Raw genomic sequence first — 16,856 nt, 5'->3', positions numbered from 1 at the left:
ACAGTTGTAAAGAAAACTAGCTGTCTTTTTATCTGCAGTAACAGAAAACTCAAGCCCGGAAAAAAAAAGCTAATTTATTTTCCTTCATCAGTTGCTGTAAGTTATGGCTTTTCACCAATAAATTAGAAACTTTGTAAGTGTGAACCAGTCACCCTGTGTCTCCTACAAACAAGTCAAAGTACCTGGAGAAGGAAGTCAAGGAGCAGTGGGACCTGGCAAGCCAAGGAAATCGTTTCTGCAAATTCTGTGGACAAAGACCATTAAACAGCTTTTCCTCTGCCCTGGACTTCCATGTTTTTGTTTTTGTTTTTGTCTGTCTATGTACATGTGTAGAAGAATTTGATAAGGCAGTTAGAGTTTTAACCAGTAGAGTTACATTTTCATAATTATTTCCCTGTAGCTGGAATCTATTTATTTGTAATAAATAGAAGGTATTGTTAAATACAGAGAGCTGATCCATGCTTTCTGTCAGCCTTGGTTGAAAAGGAAATAAGGGAGGCTGTCAAATTAAAAGAAAAGGCATACAAAGTGACAAAGACCAGCAGGAAACTAGAAGATTAAGAACACATTAAAGGTCATCAGAAAGCCACAAGGAAAGCTATAAAGAAAAGTAAGATTGATTATAAGAATAAACTAGCTCAGAATATAAAGACAGACAGCAAAACGTTCTATAAATATATAAAATGAAAGAGAGGCAAAGGTAAACATTGATCCTTTACAGGATGAGAAGAGGGCTTTAGTAATAGGATATGAGGAAATGGCCGAGACATTGAACAGGTATTTTGTTCAAGTCTTCACAATGGAGGACACTAGTAACATGCCAGTAATTGACAAAGAGACAAAGGTAGGTGAGGATCCTGGAAACAATCATTATTACGGAAGTGATAGTGTTGGGCAAGCTATTGGAGTTAAAGGTAGACAAGTCTCCTGGCCCTGATGGAATGTATCCCAAGGTACTAAATGAGATGGCAGGAAAAATAGCAAATGCACTTCTGGTAATTTTCCTAACGTCGCTGGACTCTGGGGCAGTTCCAGCAGATTGGAATACAGTAAATGTGACACCATTGTTTAAAAAAGGAGGTAGACAAAAGGTGGGGAATTATAGACTGGTTAGGTTAACTTCTGTAGTGGGAAAAATGCTTGAGACTATTATCAAGGAAGAAATAGCCAGACATCTTGATAGAAATTTTCCCATTGGGCAGATGCGGCATGAGTTCATGAAAGGTAGGTCACACTTAACTTACTGGAATTCTATGAAGACATTATGAGTATGATGAACAATGGGGACCCAGTAGATGTTGTATATCTAGATTTCCAAAAGGCATTCGACAAGGCGCTGCATAAAAAGCTATTGTATAAGATAAAGATGCATGGTGTTACTGGCAATTTATTAGCATGGATAGAGGATTGGTTAACTAACAGGAAGCAAAGAGTGGAGGTAAATACATGGCAATCAGTGATGAGTGATGTGCCTGAGGGATCAGTGTTTGGGACTGCAATTGTTCACAATTTACACAGATGATTTGGAGTTGAGGATCACTTGTAGTGTGTCAAAGTTTGCAGATGTCACTAAGATAAATGATAGAGCAAAGTATGCGGAGGGCTGGGAAACTTTGCAAAAGAGCATTGATAATTTAAGTGAGTGGGCAAAGGCCTGGCAGATGGAGTACAATGTTAATAAATGTGAAGTCATCCATTTTTGTAGGAATAACAGTTAAAAGAACTATTATTTGAATGGGAAAAAGTTGCAGCATGCTGCTTTGCAGAGGTACCTGGGTGTCCTTGTGCATGAATCACAGAATGTTGGTCTGCAGGTGCAACAGGTAATTTAAAAGGCAAATGATATTTTGTCCTTCATTGCTAAAGGGATTGAATTTAAAAGCAGGGAGGTTATGTAGCAGATGTACAAGGTGCTGGTGAGGCCACACCTGGAGTACTGTGTGCAGTTTCCGTGTCCTTACTTGAGAATGGATACAGTGGCACTAGAGGGGGTGCAGAGAAAGTTCACTAGGATTCCAGAGTAGAGAGGGTTGGCTTATGAGGACAGACTGAGTAGACTGGGATTATATTCATTGGAATTTAAAAGAATGAGGGGGGATCTTAGAGAAACATATAAAATTATGAAGGGAGTAGAGAAGATAGAAATAGAGAGGATGTTTCTATTGGTGAGTAAAACCAGGACAAGAGGTCACAGCCTCAAAATTAAGGGGAGCAGATTTAGGACTGAATTGAGAAGGAACTTTTTCACCCAGAGGGTTGTAGATCTGTGGAATTCCATGCCCAGTGAAATGGTTGAGACTTTCCCATTGGATGTTTTAAAAGCAAAGATAGATAATTTATTGAACAGTAAAGGGATTTTTGGTTATGATGAGAAGGTGAGTGAATGGAGCTGAGTCCATGAGAAGATTAGCCATGGTCTTAATAAATGGTGGGACCAAGCTTGAAGGGCCAGATGGCCTACTCCTGCTCCTAGCTCTTAAGTTTATGTTATGTTCTTAAGACAGGTATATCGGGGAATTCTGCACACTTCTTTAACTTTTATGATGATTGCACCAATATTCGGACTGGATTTCCAGCGTATTACCCCAGTGAGGCATAACAAAATCCACTCCACATTTTTTATAGAACTCTGCAATGCTGGATAGCAGACACCTACTTTATTTTGGCAAGGTCAATTCATAGAGTAAATAAGACGATAACAATGATAAATGGCATCTGTGACAACCTCATATATGTTTGTCTTTTTCAGGTGGTGTTTTCTGTTGTAATCAACTGCAGAGTATCAGCCAGTATTTATCAGGAAATATAAGAGTTAGGTGTGAAGTAGAATTTCCTGACACCAACTCTATATTGGCACAAACAAATAAATTTATGCTGAGATTTATTGCACTCTCTCTCCGATCACTCTCTCTCTCTGGTCGTTCTCTATCTGATCACTCTCTCTGATCTCTCTCTCTGATCGTTAATGTAATACCAACAGACTGAGTTTATAAATGTTGTTAGGTTCAGTACCTAGTGAAATAACTCCACAGGGGCCAATATATACTGTCACCCCTTATCTACACGTGGGAAGTCCTTGACACTGATCTAACCCGCTCAGAGCCAGGTCTCAGAGTGAACAGGATGTCTAACACTCCTGTTTTTATCTGTCAGCCTGATTGGACCAGAATAACAGACCCAGTCAGGGAACTCATAATCTGAAGTCCACCTGGCTGACCTCATCAATCACCACTTCCCTCCCCCAGGTCCAAGGACATAAGGCAGTTCTGTATCTTGTAGCTGCTTATAGGGTGTTATAGCACCGGGTCAGGTTCCTCCGTCTCTGCCTCTGATACAGGCGACACATAATGCACCATAGCTTGCTTGTCACAGCCAGAGGATCTCGGAAGAAATTCATGCTCCTCTTCAGGCGGCAAAGATTAGAGGCGGCGACATCCACCATGTCCATTTCAGATTCCAAGACATCTTCAACACTTGACAGAGAGGGAGAACCAATGGGTTCCAGAACAATCAGAAAGGCTGTCGAGGAGCCAAGCACGCTGTGCTCCCGCACCGTTTGTATATTTGCAGATTCCATATGGTCCATGTGTTTGTTCAGGACCATCACAACTACCAGAACTTTATAAATCACTGGACTTGACCTCACGTTAACAGTGCCTCTTGACAGGGCCATTCACAGGGTTGCTACACCAAACTTTGTTCACTGAAGTAAAGTGCCCCTCTCTTAGTAGATTCTTTTGTCTGGCATTGGTGTTCCTGATGCCATTTCACCTCCCCTCCCTAAGCCCCAGGAAGATTCGATTTAACCTGGTGTGGAGTCTTCTCCACATTAGCATCTCTGTTGGAGCTAATGCTGCAGTTGCACCAAGGGTGGTCCTATAATCAAATACAAACTGGGACTGTTGGTACCTAGTGAAGCTGTAAGCTGTTTCAGTAAGCTTGCCTTCAAAGTTTGGACTGCTGTTTCTGCCGTACCATTGGACAGTAGATGGTATGGAGCTATCCTTGCATGTCAAATACTATTCAATTTTAGAAAATACTCAAATTCCCTGCTGGTAAAAGGTGGCCCGTTATCTGTGACTAACATTTCTGGGAGTCCGTGTATTGCAGTTTTTCTATTGTTGTCCTCTTGTTTGATGAATCAACTCTATGCATGTTCAACCATTTTGAGTGGGCATCCACATTGGCTAAGAACATGAAAGGACCTGCATTGTCAATGTGTAACCAAATCCAGGGTTCAACTGGCCATTCAAACGAAAGTGGGGGAGCTGCTGGAGGTAACGTTTATAATTGTTGGCACTGGGCTACCACCACAGCTATGTCTGCATCCAATCCTGCCCACCATACATAATGTTGCACCAACATTTCATTTTGGAAACCCTTGGATGACGCTGGGGAGTTCAGCCAGTATGTGGTAGCGACATTTACTCAGGACAATCACTCTTGCTCTCCATAATAATATGCCATTCTCTACTGGGATCTGGTCTCTCTGGGTCCAAAACAGTTTCAATTCTGGTTGTGACAATCCTTTGGCTTCCCCCATCACCACCAGCTGGTTCAGTTTTACCAGGACCGGATCTTTCTGCATCCATAGTCTGATATTGTTAGCTGTGATGGAAGTGTGTCCAGAAAATTTAGCAATGTGGAAGTGACAGTGTTGGACTGGGGTGGACAAAGTTAAAAATCACACAACATCAGGTTATAGTCCAATTTATTTAGGTAATTTGGAAGTACAAGCTTTCAGAGCACCGTTCCTATGTCAGGTAGCTAGTGGAGTAGGATCACAGGACACAGAATTTATAGCAAAAGATCACATAGCATCTGATGCAATATATTGAACAAACCTAGACTGCTGTTCAGCCTTTCATCTTTTAGAACGGGCTGCAGGTTTTGATTCATTAATATATAAATCCCAGAACATCTTTCAAGTCACATGCCTGAGATAACAACGTTTATAAAAAAAGGTGACATGTCAGCTCAGACAATACATTAAAGGTGTGAGGTTAGAGTCTGTTTGTATCCCAATCTTGAATTAGATTGGTTCTACTTCCAAAGTCGGAATTTATAAAATGTTACATGGATTATAAAAATATTGACTGCCTACAGATTGTGTGCTTTTTGAACAAAATAGAATGTGTCTGCAAATACAATTCTGCAAATGCAAATTCACCCCATAGACTTATATATGTGTGTGCTTGCATGAGAGAGAGAGAGAGAGAGAGAGAGAGAAAGAAAGAAGGAGAGAATGAAGACAACTTCCTTCACTCAAGTGATGTTGCCCAACTCAGTCAGACTGGTGAGGGTGTCCACTTCCATCAGAATTCCCAGCAACTCAAATGTTGCGCTTGCCTTATTTTCCAATGGCAAAGCCAGTTGTAGTGTCTGTTTGAAGTCCAGTTGGGCTTCAGCTAGTAGCTAATGATGCTTGGTCACATCATTAATCATATATACCAAATGATCTCTCAGCATTGCATTAAGGGTCACATGGCATATGTCTTAATCTCATCAAAAATCCCAATACCAATTCCCCTGATTCTCAAATTGTTCAGTAAATCTGATAGCGACTCAGAATTAGAGGAGGCTTGGTGTCGTAATATTCCTTAACTAAATCCATCAACTCTTGAAAGGTCTTAGAGTGTGGTGCCTCAGGGAAAATTAGGCTCCTAATAACAGAAAAAGCAGCGGGTCCACAAGAAGAATTACACATTGCTTTTCATCTGCCCGAACATCATTTGCCTTGAAAAAAATAATTCATTCTTTCCATATACTGGGCCCAGTCTTCGACAGCATGATCGAATGGGTTAAGCTTCCCAATTAACAGCTGATGTCACAAATGCTTACCACATCTCAAAGATGACTGTTGTGAGCAAATTTCTTCAGGAGCATTTTTTTCTCTCTTTGCGATTAAAATAACTCCACAGAGGCCAGTATCGTGTCACCAAGTCACCCTTTATTATACGTGGAGTGTTCTTGATAGTGATCCAGTTCTCTCAGAGCCATCTCTCAGAGTGAACTGGGTGCCTGACAATACTGTTTTTATCTGTCAGCCAAGGCTTCCTGATTGGACCTGATCAACAGCCCCAATCAGGGAACTGATATTCTGTGAGGCCCACCTGGCTGACCTCATCACAATCACTACACCCAGATTAAACAATCTTCAAAACTTGGTTTCACAACAATAGTTCCACTGGGACAGTTCACATTACAGCCTAGATGATATGTAATTTTATTAGGGCTGTCTTGATTGGATAGAATAATAGAATGACACAGCACAGAAGGAGGCTATTTGGTCCATTCTGATTGTGCCAGTCTGATGAAAGAACTATCCAAACAGTTGCATGCTCCACTTTTTCCCTGTAAATATTTGCGAAAGGTTTGAAACTTGTAAATGTTGGTTGTTTTGAGAAGTTTGGATGTAGCCTTGGGTATACTCGTACAAGGAACATATCAAGTTAACAAATAGGGACAGCATGCAAATAGGAAGGCAAATAGCATGTTGGTCTTGTTGCATGGAAATTGGGAGAAAGGAATAAGTAAGACTTGCTGCAATTGTAGCAGGCTTTGGTGAAATTACACTGTGTACCATCTAGAATTTTGCTCTCCATGTTTAAGGGTTGCAATTGGCATAGTGAACATTCATTTAATTTGCTTCTATGATGAAGATGTTAGCCTTTAATGAGAGACTGTGTCCATAACCTCATTGAAGCACACAAGATCCTGAAGGAAATTAACAGGGTTGACACAGAGAAGTTGCTTCCCCGATTGGGGAATATAGGTAACAGGAATACAGCCTCCAGAGAAGAGGACAATCACTTAGGATGGAAATTAGGAGAAATTGTTCCAAAGGGTCGTGAACCTTTGGAATTCTCCACTTCAGTGTGTTATGGATACATTATCATAGATTGAAGTAGACAGACCATTTTGTCTGTCAAGCAAATAAAGGGAGTACATAGGAAAGTGAGTTTAAGGCCAAAGATCAGTCATGATTGTATTGAATAGCAGAATATTTTATGTTCTTATCTTTTTAACGACTATGTAAAGGTAAATATATGACTGCTTTCCTGTTTAGATGTGTAAGATTGCCCTTATGGAATAAACTTTAAGAAAAGAAACACCATTTTTGTTAATTGCATAAGATTAATGCTATAATAAGCACACTCCTACTGATCAGCATGATTTGGAGATGCCGGTGTTGGATTGGGGTGTACAAAGTAAAAAAATCACACGACACCAGGTTATAGTCCAACAGGTTTATTTGGAAGCACTAGCTTTTGAAGTACAGATTCTTCATCAGGTGGTTGTCCTTACCTGATGGACAGGCAGCACTTCGAAAGCTAGTGCTTCCAAATAAACCTGTTGGACTATAATCTGGTGTTGTGTGATTTTTAATTTACTACTGATACCTAAGTGAATCATTATATTTATATGGGAGTTTTATCACAATTGCGACATACCAGTCTTCACCGCTATTATGATTCCATAAACAATCTTTTATAGAGATCATAACAACTTCATATCATTATTCATCACTGACACGGTCCAACTCTGAAATGTATTATACTGGGTTTACAAATGTTGTGCAAAGTTCTATTAAATTGCCTTCAGTTAACAAAAATTTGCTGAAATTGCTTGAAAGGGAACTTGGTCAGATCAATTCACAAGCAAAAATATTTCAGTAAAACCAATCTATAGAAATCTTCCCTGTGGATAGCAATTCCAGGTGTGAAGTGATTCCAATTATTTGGATTTCAGGAATCATAGAGAATCACGAAATCCCTACAAATGGGGAAGCAAGCCATCTGATCCATCCAGTCCACACTGACCCTCTGAATAGCATTCCGACCAGATCCTATCCTATCCCTGTAACCCTGCAATTCCCATGATTAACCCAGCTGGCGTGCACATTCCTGAACACTAACCTGCATATCTTTGGACTGTGGGAGGAAACCAGAGGACCTAGAGAAAATCCACGCAGACACAGGGAGAATGTGCAAACTCCACACAGGCAGTCACCCTAGGGAGGAATCGAACCTGGATCCCTGGCTCTGTGAGGCAGCAGTGATAACCACTGACCCACTATGTCACCCTAATAACTAGGAAGTAAATGAAAAAAATTGGAAGCAGATTTGTAAGTTTGCTCGCTGAGCTGGTAGATTTGTTCTCAGGCATATCGTTACAATGCTAGGTAGCATCACTAGTGAGCCTTCGGTGTAATGCTGGTGTTCTGTCCCACTTGCTAGGTATGGGTCTTGGTTTGCTGTGGTGGGTGATATCATTTCTGGTTCTTTTTCTGAGAGGTTGGTAAATGGGGTCCAAATCGATATATTTGTTAATGAAGTTTCGGTTTGAATGCCAAGCTTCTAGAAATTCCCATTCGTGTCCTTGTTTAGCCTGTCCCAGGATGGATGTGTTTGCCCAGTTGACCTGGTGTCCTTCTTCGGCTGTGTGCATGGACAGAATACATCCATTCAGGGACAGGCTAAACAAAGACACACATGGGAATTCCGAGAGGCCTGGCATCCAAACCAGAACTCCATTAGCAAACATATTGATTTGGACCCCATTTACCAACCTCTGAGAAAAAGAACCAGAAATGATATCACCCACCACAACAGACCAAGACACATAAATAGAAAGTGGGACAGAACATCAGCACTTCACCGGAGGCTCACTGATGATGTTACCTAGCATGGTGACGAAATGTCTGAGAACAAATCTACCAGCTCAGCGAGCAAACTTACAACCTGATCCACAGCCTGAGCTACAAATCTTCTCTAAAATCATAAATTGTAAGCAGCATTTAGATACACATTACAGAACTGGAATTGAAGTTTTCAATGTTTGTGAAATTAATTTGTTAATTCCACACACATTTTGCAAGCATATTCATGTCTTAATATACTTAATTCCAATAAGTCTCCATTGTGAGCAAGTGTGCTTACTTATAAAGGGTGGAACATTAAGGTGTGTATTTTAATTGCTATAATTGAGCAAACACTGCTCAGCCATTGCCAACAGAACACAATCTTTATTTCTACTCCTTCTTTCATGTTCTTTCCATTGTAATATAATTTATTTCTTTGAGTATCTTTAGTTTCACTCATTTTTATTCATTCATTATATTGCTGGGTAAGCCGGAATTTATTGCTCAACTATTAATTACATTGTATATAGTACTCAAGTTCTATCCTTTCTTACTTTGACAAAAGGCTTGAGATACCAGTTGGATAAATATTTGCAGAGAAATTAAGGAGAAAAGTGTGATATTTTGCAACATTTAAAGGAGAATTGTTTATATCAAGCTTATAACGTTGGTACTAAAGCTCCTCACTTGCAGCTCCAGTAACACTCAGTAAGTTTGACACCATCCAGGACAAAGCAGCTCCTTTGATTAGCACCACATCCACAAGCATGCACTCCCTCCACCACTGACACTCAGTAGCAGCAATGTGTACCATCTACACATTACACTACAACAACTGCTCCTTAGATAGAAGCTCACAACCACAAACATCTAAAAGGTCAAAGGCAGGAGAATGCCGCCACCTGCAACTTCCCCTTCAAACCATTTACCATCCTATCCTGGAAATAAATTAGAATTCCTTCAGTGTCACTGCATCAAAATCCTGGAACTCCCTCCCTAAAAGCATTGTGGTTTACCTTTTGCTCATGGACTATGCAGCAGTTCAAGAAAGCAGCTCACTATCACCTTCTCAAGGGCAACAAGAAATGGGGAATAAACACTGGTCAAGCCAGTGACACCCACATCCCAGTAATGAATTAAAACATAATTATGGGTTGAATGGCAGCTCTTGGGATAGATTTTCACTTATGTATCAGTGAACATGAAACCTGATCCTTTGTTCATTAATTCATAGGATATGGGTACTGCTGGCAAAACAACATTCTTTCTCCATCTCTAATTGTCCTTGAGACGGTGAAGGTAAACCATCTTCTTGAACCATTACATTCCACATTGGAAAGGTAATGCTGTTTTGGGGAATGTTGCAGGATTTTAACCCATTGGTCACTTGTTTCCATATTGCCATCTTGTTTGTTGACCATAAGATTTGTTGCAGATTGCTGGCGAATATATGGAAAACTCCCAACTGCAGGCAAATGTCAGTGGGATTTTTAAAAGAGGGGTTAGTGAAATACTTGGGGAGACTGCTAGGGATGGAAGGGTTTCAGAAAGTGGATTTGTGTGGCATTCTTACCTTCTTGGATCGCTTTGATTTCTTTGACATGTTCTTCACTTTCTTGTGGAGGTGAAACAGAACCTAAAGGAAAGGCAAAAGACCATGAGACTGCAGTGATGTGAAGGAAGGTGAAGTATGTTGCATTTTTCAAACCACACACAGAGTCATAGAATCATAGAACATGGAATAAGATCGTTCGGTCCGACTCATCCATGCTGACCAGATATCCTAAGCTAATCTCGTCCCATTTGCCAGCTTTTGGCCCGTATCCCCCTAAACATTTCCTATTCATATATCCATCCAGATGCCTTTTAAATGTTGTAATTGTACCAGCAACCACCACTTCCTCTGACAGCTCATTCCATAAACACACCACCCTCTGCGTGAAAATGTTGCCCCTTAGTTCCTTTTTAAATTTTTCCTCTCTCACCCTCTAGTTCTGGACTCCCCCACCCCAGGGAAAAGACCTTGTCTACTTACCCTATCCATTACCCCTCATGACTTTATTAACCTCTAGAAGGTCACCCCTCACCCTCCGATGCTCCAGGCAAAACTAAATTAATTTAGTCCTGTTTGCCAACATTTGGCCCATATCCCTCGAAACCCTTCCTGTTCATAGACCCATTCAGAGGCCTTTTAAATGTTGCAATTGTACCAGTCTCCATCACCTCCTGCAGCTCATTCCACACACACACACCACCCTCTACTTGAAAAAGTTGCCCCTTAGGTCCCTTTTAAATCTTTCCCCTCTCACCTTAAACCTGTGTTCCTTACTGTTATGCTTGCTGGTGAAATTTTGCAGACCAGTTGATGGACACTGAGCCATCTGTTAGGAGGTCCTCAGCAGTTCCAGCTTGGGAAGGAGACCTTCCCAACAAGCAAGCTGCAGCCACACGCCTGTCGGCTCTCAAGATTGTAAGGAGCCTTAAAAAAAATACAATGCAAGCCGTGCCCACATTTTATAAGCCCTTACACTTTGGAATCTTGTCAGGAGTTCACAGGCTGTCAGGAAAGTCACCTGCTGAACGAAAATAGTTTCACAGAGAGACCATAATTAACAAACTCCGCGTTTGCACCGACTGTAAAAGTGAACCTGCCGCCTCCTGTATTCTGCCCCCTGATGCGGTTCCCTCAACTCCCCGAGTTCGGTTTCTACACTGGCTTCTCGGGGGGATCAAGCTGCTTGTGGACTTCAACCCGCAACAATCACTGCGAGCCCGCTCTCATTTATTGACCTTCTCCCCCGTTACCTTGGCGTAGCAGCAGCAGATGAGCAGCAAGGGCAGCAAGTAGCCGATGACCAGGATGGTGACCTTGTAGAGCTGCTTGAGGGTGCGGTCGTGCCAAACTTCCCAGCAGAAGGAGCAGTTGGGGGCGCGGTGGTAGCCAGTGACCAGGCTCTGGTGCTGAGCGACCGGGACGGCGCTGAATAAGGACAGCAGCCAGATCCCCGCCACCGCCAGAGAGGCGTTCCTCCTGTTGCGGATGGCCGGCGGCCGCTTGGCGTGTACCACCGCGATGTAGCGGTCCACCGACATGGTGACCAGCGTGAAGATGCTGACCAGCATGGAGACCGTGAAGGAGTAGTGCACCGACTTACAGAGGAAAGCGCCGAAGACCCACTCGGGCAGGGAGTAGATGGTGGCTTGGAAAGGCACACAGCACAGCAGGAAGGACAGGTCAGCCACACTGAGGTTCAGGATGAAGGTGTTGGTCGTGCTCCGAGACCTCCTGGATTTGGTCCGCCCCAGCACCACGATCACCAGGCTGTTGCCCACCATGCCCAGGACGAAGATTAAACTGAAGGCGACCGGCACGATCACCACCTCTGGTCCTCCAGCCACCCCGATTAGGCTCTGGTTCACCCGGGACACACTCTCGTTACTGGCCTCCAAACTGTCCAGGTCCATCTCTCTCTCTCTCTCTCTGTCGGTCTGACCCTTGTCGCTGCTTCCGTGAGGAGACGCTGCTGGATGGAGCCACGGTCCAGGTTGGAGCTGATCTCAGGGAAAAAAAAATCAAAGAGTTCCTTTTTCCCCTTAACCCTCCCTCCCCCTTCACTGACTGGGCGTCAGTCACATCTGATCGCAGCACACGGTAAAGCAAAGGGCGCTTTTACTGTATCTGCCCAGCATCTCCACGGGAATCGCTCAGATATCAGCTTCTTAAAGACGCACTGCTCGCAATTCCTGCCTCAAAACACAATCCGAATGTGGCAACAGTCATACTCAACTCGGAGTGTGGTTCTTCACACATTCGGTATTTAAAACATGAACGCATTAAATTTTATCCATGGACTGAAATTCGCCAAATGTTCATATTTTCGTCCCACTTTTTTGAAGTTCGATGTGTTTCTATCTAGTCGACTTGTTCCAAACAGGGACCACGACTTAGAATTCAATCCTTTGCAACATCTAACCGGCTCATACTGCGCATTGAGTGTACTAGGTGCAAACAGACAGGGGAGTACAAAAATCTCCTGTTGATACTCAATTGCATTATCATCGCCTAACTCCTCCCCATTCTCACACATATTGCAGCAAGATCCTGGCTGGGGAAACCATTGACCAGAAAGAGAGCTGCAACAGCCATATGAATGCTGTGGCTACAAGAGCCAGTGAGAGGCTAAGAATCCTGCAGCCAGTAGCTCACCCCTCTACTCCCCAAACCTTCTCCACCATCCACTAGGCAGGGAGAACACACCAGATGGCGTCCTTCTTTAGAGAGTGCAATTTCCCTTCCCATGTGGTTAAAGATGCCCTCCAACGCAACTCGTCCACATCCTGCACCTCCGCCCTCAGACCCCACCCCTCCAACCGTAACAAGGACAGAACTCCCCAGTCTCACCTTCCACCCTACCAACCTTTGCATAGACCACATCATCCGATGACATTTCCGCCACCTCCAAACTGACCCCACCACCAGGGATACATTTCCCTCCCCACCCCTTTCCGCATTCTGCAAAGACTGTTCCCTCCGTGACTACCTGGTCAGGTCCACGCCCCCCAAAAACCACTCGTCCTGGCACCCTCCCCTGCCACCGCAAGAATTGCAAAACCTGCGCCCACACCTCCCCCCTCACCTCCATCCAAGGCCCCAAGGGAGACTTCCACATCCATCAAAGTTTTACCTGCACATCCACCAATATCATTTATTATATCCGCTGCTCCTGATGCGGTCCCCTCTACATTGGGGAGACTGGACGCCTCCTAGCAGAGCGCTTTAGGGAACATCTCCGAGACGTCCGCACCAATCAACCACACCACCCTGTGGCCCAACATTTCAACTTCCCCTCCCATTCTGCTGAGGACATGCAGGTCCTGGGCCTCCTCCACCGCCGCTCCCTCACCACCCGACGCCTGGAGGAAGAACGCCTCATCTTCCGCATTGGAACACATCAACCCCAGGGCATCAATGTGGACTTCACCAGTTTCCTCATTTCCCCTTCCCCAACCTCACCCCAGTTCCAACCTTCCAGCTCAGCACTGTCCCCATGACCTGTCCTCTCTGCCTATCTTCCTTTCCACCTATCCACCCCACTCTCCTCTCTGACTTATCACCTTCATCCCCACCCCCATTCACCCATTGTACTCTTTGCTACCTTCCCCCACCCTCCTCTCTGACCTATCACCACCATCCCCACCCCCGTTCACCTGTTGTACTCTATGCTACTTTCTCCCCACCCCACCCCCCTCTCATCTATCTCTTCACCCTGCAAGCACCCTGCCTCTATTCCTGATAAAGGACTTTTGCCCGAAACGTCGATTTTCCTGGTCCTCGGATGCTGCTGTGCTTTTCCAGCACCACTTTAACCTAGACTCTGGTTTCCAGCATCTGCAGTTCTTGTTTTTACCGGGGAGAACAAAACAGAGATTATTTTTGGGGAATGTGCCAGAAAGGAAATTAAGAACCCAGATAAAGTCTGGAATGTTTTATGCTTTAATATATATTAAAAACAGAAATAATTTACAATGTGATGGAATACCCATCACTTGCCTGGTTGAGTGGAACTCTAGCAATATCATGAAGTTCTACATCAAGTGGACAAATCAGCCTGCTTAATCAACTTTCCATTGCCTACTTTAAACATTTACTGTATCCACCACCGATGAATAGTGGCAGCAGTGTGTACTCTACACTCATTGCACTATGCAACCCACAAAGCTTTTTCAACAGCACCTTCCAAACCTACAAACTCTACCATCTGGAAGGACTTGACCAGCAGACGCCCTTTAATTCTCACACCATCCTGACTTGGAACTGTATTGCCGATCTTTCACCGTTGATGCATCAGAACTCTGGAAGTACCCTCACAGCAACTTGATTGGTTTATCTGCATCACGTGGATTGCGACTGTTCTAGAGGGCGACTGACCACCACATTCTCGAGATCAATTAAGAATGTACACTCCGTGCTGGCATTGCCAGTATCACCTACATCTTATGAACAAATAAGATAATGCACACACAGATTCTTTTTCAGCAATTCATAATTAAACCAAAGTACCTAAAGTTTTTTTATATCCTGATTGAGAATATGTATTCAGGATAGAAATCCAACTGTACACTTGCACAAGAGAGGGTTAAGATTCCCAATGAAACAAATTTCTACAATCAACCAATATGTTAACTATAAACACCAACATTCCCAATGTGCCTAGATTATCTGCAAATAGTCTCAATTCACAAGGAAATTAACTGCTAAACGTGGGCAGCTCTTTAATTTAGTTCATCTCAGTCTTTGATGTGGTGTTAGATCCCTGCTTGCTCAGAGATATGAGAAGCTACTGGAATTGGGATGATTCATTTCCCAAAGGGTAGTTTGACAGGCACGGAACAAATAACACACCCCCGCAGTTTTGTATCACTTTACGTTCACCATTCTGAAGGGCCACCTGATAGTCAGATAGTCCTTAAGTTCTCAGTCTCACATTATCCTATTTCACATTTGGACAAACCCCAGGACCACCTATGCTCTTCCATGTGTGAAGGCAACAACCATAGCTGAAACTAAAGTACTGGTAAATAGATACCAATTATTATATTGCAGCTAGTGCTATCTTAAGCTATTGGCAGCATACAATGCTGAATAAACTCTGAAACTGCCTGGTTATCATATGCAAACCCATACCAAGGAGTTGGCTGCTGGTGCTGAGAAGCTAGGCAAGAGCCAGGCCAGGGAACATCCTCACGCATTCCCGTTCTGGAGGGTGCACAACAAAATGGCATATCCAAGGCCTTATTTAGGGGTGATTTTGCAGCATCACTAGCACTTTGTCATTGGCAGAGTAGATGCTCGCCATGTGCAGAAGCCAACAGCTCAATGTCTCTGGCTGTCTGGAGTCAATCAGTGTTACAAGAGGGGCTTCCCCTTCTCTCCACCAATCAGACCAGATTGCATTTTGTGACGTTAAATACTACAGAGCCCAGCAGAGGCACCTCTGTGTTGAGGTATCTTCACGGTCACTGATCTACCTCCGGCTCTCCTATTGGGGAGTATGAGGTTGCAGAGCTGCTGGCCCCCAAATTAGACACACAGCATCAGGAGCCAGACAGCCAATAAGGAGGTCTGCACTGAGGAGATCACTGAACAGGGAGAAAGAGAGGACTGCAGATGCTGGAGATCAGAGTCAAAAAGTGTTTTGAGCATAACCTCTTCATCGGGACGTTGAAACGTCGAAATGTCGACTCTCCTGCTCTTCGGATGTTGCCCGACTGGCTGTGCTTTTCCAGCACCATACTTTTTGAGATCACCGAGCAGCCTGTCTTCAAGCAAGCCTGCATTGGGAAACCCCATTTGGATTCCAGGTTGATGTGCTGAAGACCATAGTAAATTACAGCCATATCTGCTTCAATCTCACCCAAAGAAGTTATGAAACTAAGTTAATAGAAATTAGGAGCAGGGGGAGGCTACCCTGCTCTTCAATTCAATATAATCATGGCTGACCCTCTATCTTAATGCCACATTCCTGCTTTCCTCCTATACCCCATGGCGCCTTTAAAAAGAAATAAAAAGTATCTCTTTCTTGAAAATATTCAATGACTTGGCTTTTACCCAACCTGTGATATAGATTTCTATAGGTTCATGACGCTTTGACTGAAGAAATGTTTCCTCATTTCAGTCATAAATGGCCTTCCCCATATCCTGAGACTGTGATCCCTGGTTTAGACTCCCCAGCCAAGGGAAACATCCTCCCTGCATCTCCTCTGTCAGACCTGTTAGAAGTTTACACATTTCAATTGACGCAAACACTTTTGGGTGTTATGGTGGCTCAGTGGTTAACACTGCTGTCCCTCAGCATCAGGGACCCAGGTTTGATTCCAGCCATGGAAGACTCTGTATGACGTTTACATGTTCTCCCCGTGTCTGTGTGGGTTTCTGCCAGGTGTTCCGTTTTCCTTCCACGGTCCAAAGATGTACAAGTTAGGTAGATTGGCCATGGTAAATGCGGGGTTTAAGGAGGTGGTCTTCAGAGGGCCGTTGGTGCAAACCTGATGGGCCAAATGGCCTCTATCTGCACTATAAGCAATTGATGATTCAGATTCCTTCAGACCCCTTTCTAAACTCTAGTGAATATAGTCTTAGTCAAACCAATCTCTCCTCACAAAACAGACCTGCCATTCTTGATATCAGTCTAGTCAACTTCCAGGACACTCC

The 16,856-nt window shown here is 43.6% G+C and overlaps 1 protein-coding gene across 1 annotated transcript in view; it reads right to left on the bottom strand.

Moving 5' to 3' along the window:
* galr1b (galanin receptor 1b) overlaps nt 1–16,438 on the bottom strand; it is a 43,719-nt gene extending 27,281 nt beyond the window's left edge. The window contains exons 1-2 of the mRNA XM_043707031.2: nt 11,450–16,438; nt 10,218–10,280 (exon numbers count right to left, since the gene is read on the bottom strand). Of these exons, the coding sequence (XP_043562966.2) occupies nt 10,218–10,280; nt 11,450–12,109 (723 nt within the window). The 5' untranslated portion in view covers nt 12,110–16,438. The remainder of the gene's footprint in view (nt 1–10,217; nt 10,281–11,449) is intronic.
* Between the last annotated feature and the right edge of the window lie 418 nt (nt 16,439–16,856).

The sequence above is a fragment of the Chiloscyllium plagiosum genome, unplaced genomic scaffold (genome assembly GCF_037043375.1).
Source record: "Chiloscyllium plagiosum isolate Xiang-an unplaced genomic scaffold, Cpla_swu_hap1 HiC_scaffold_17, whole genome shotgun sequence".
Lineage (NCBI taxonomy): Eukaryota > Metazoa > Chordata > Chondrichthyes > Orectolobiformes > Hemiscylliidae > Chiloscyllium > Chiloscyllium plagiosum.
Note: the sequence above shows the minus strand (reverse complement) of the source record. Positions and strands in the feature narration are given on the sequence as shown.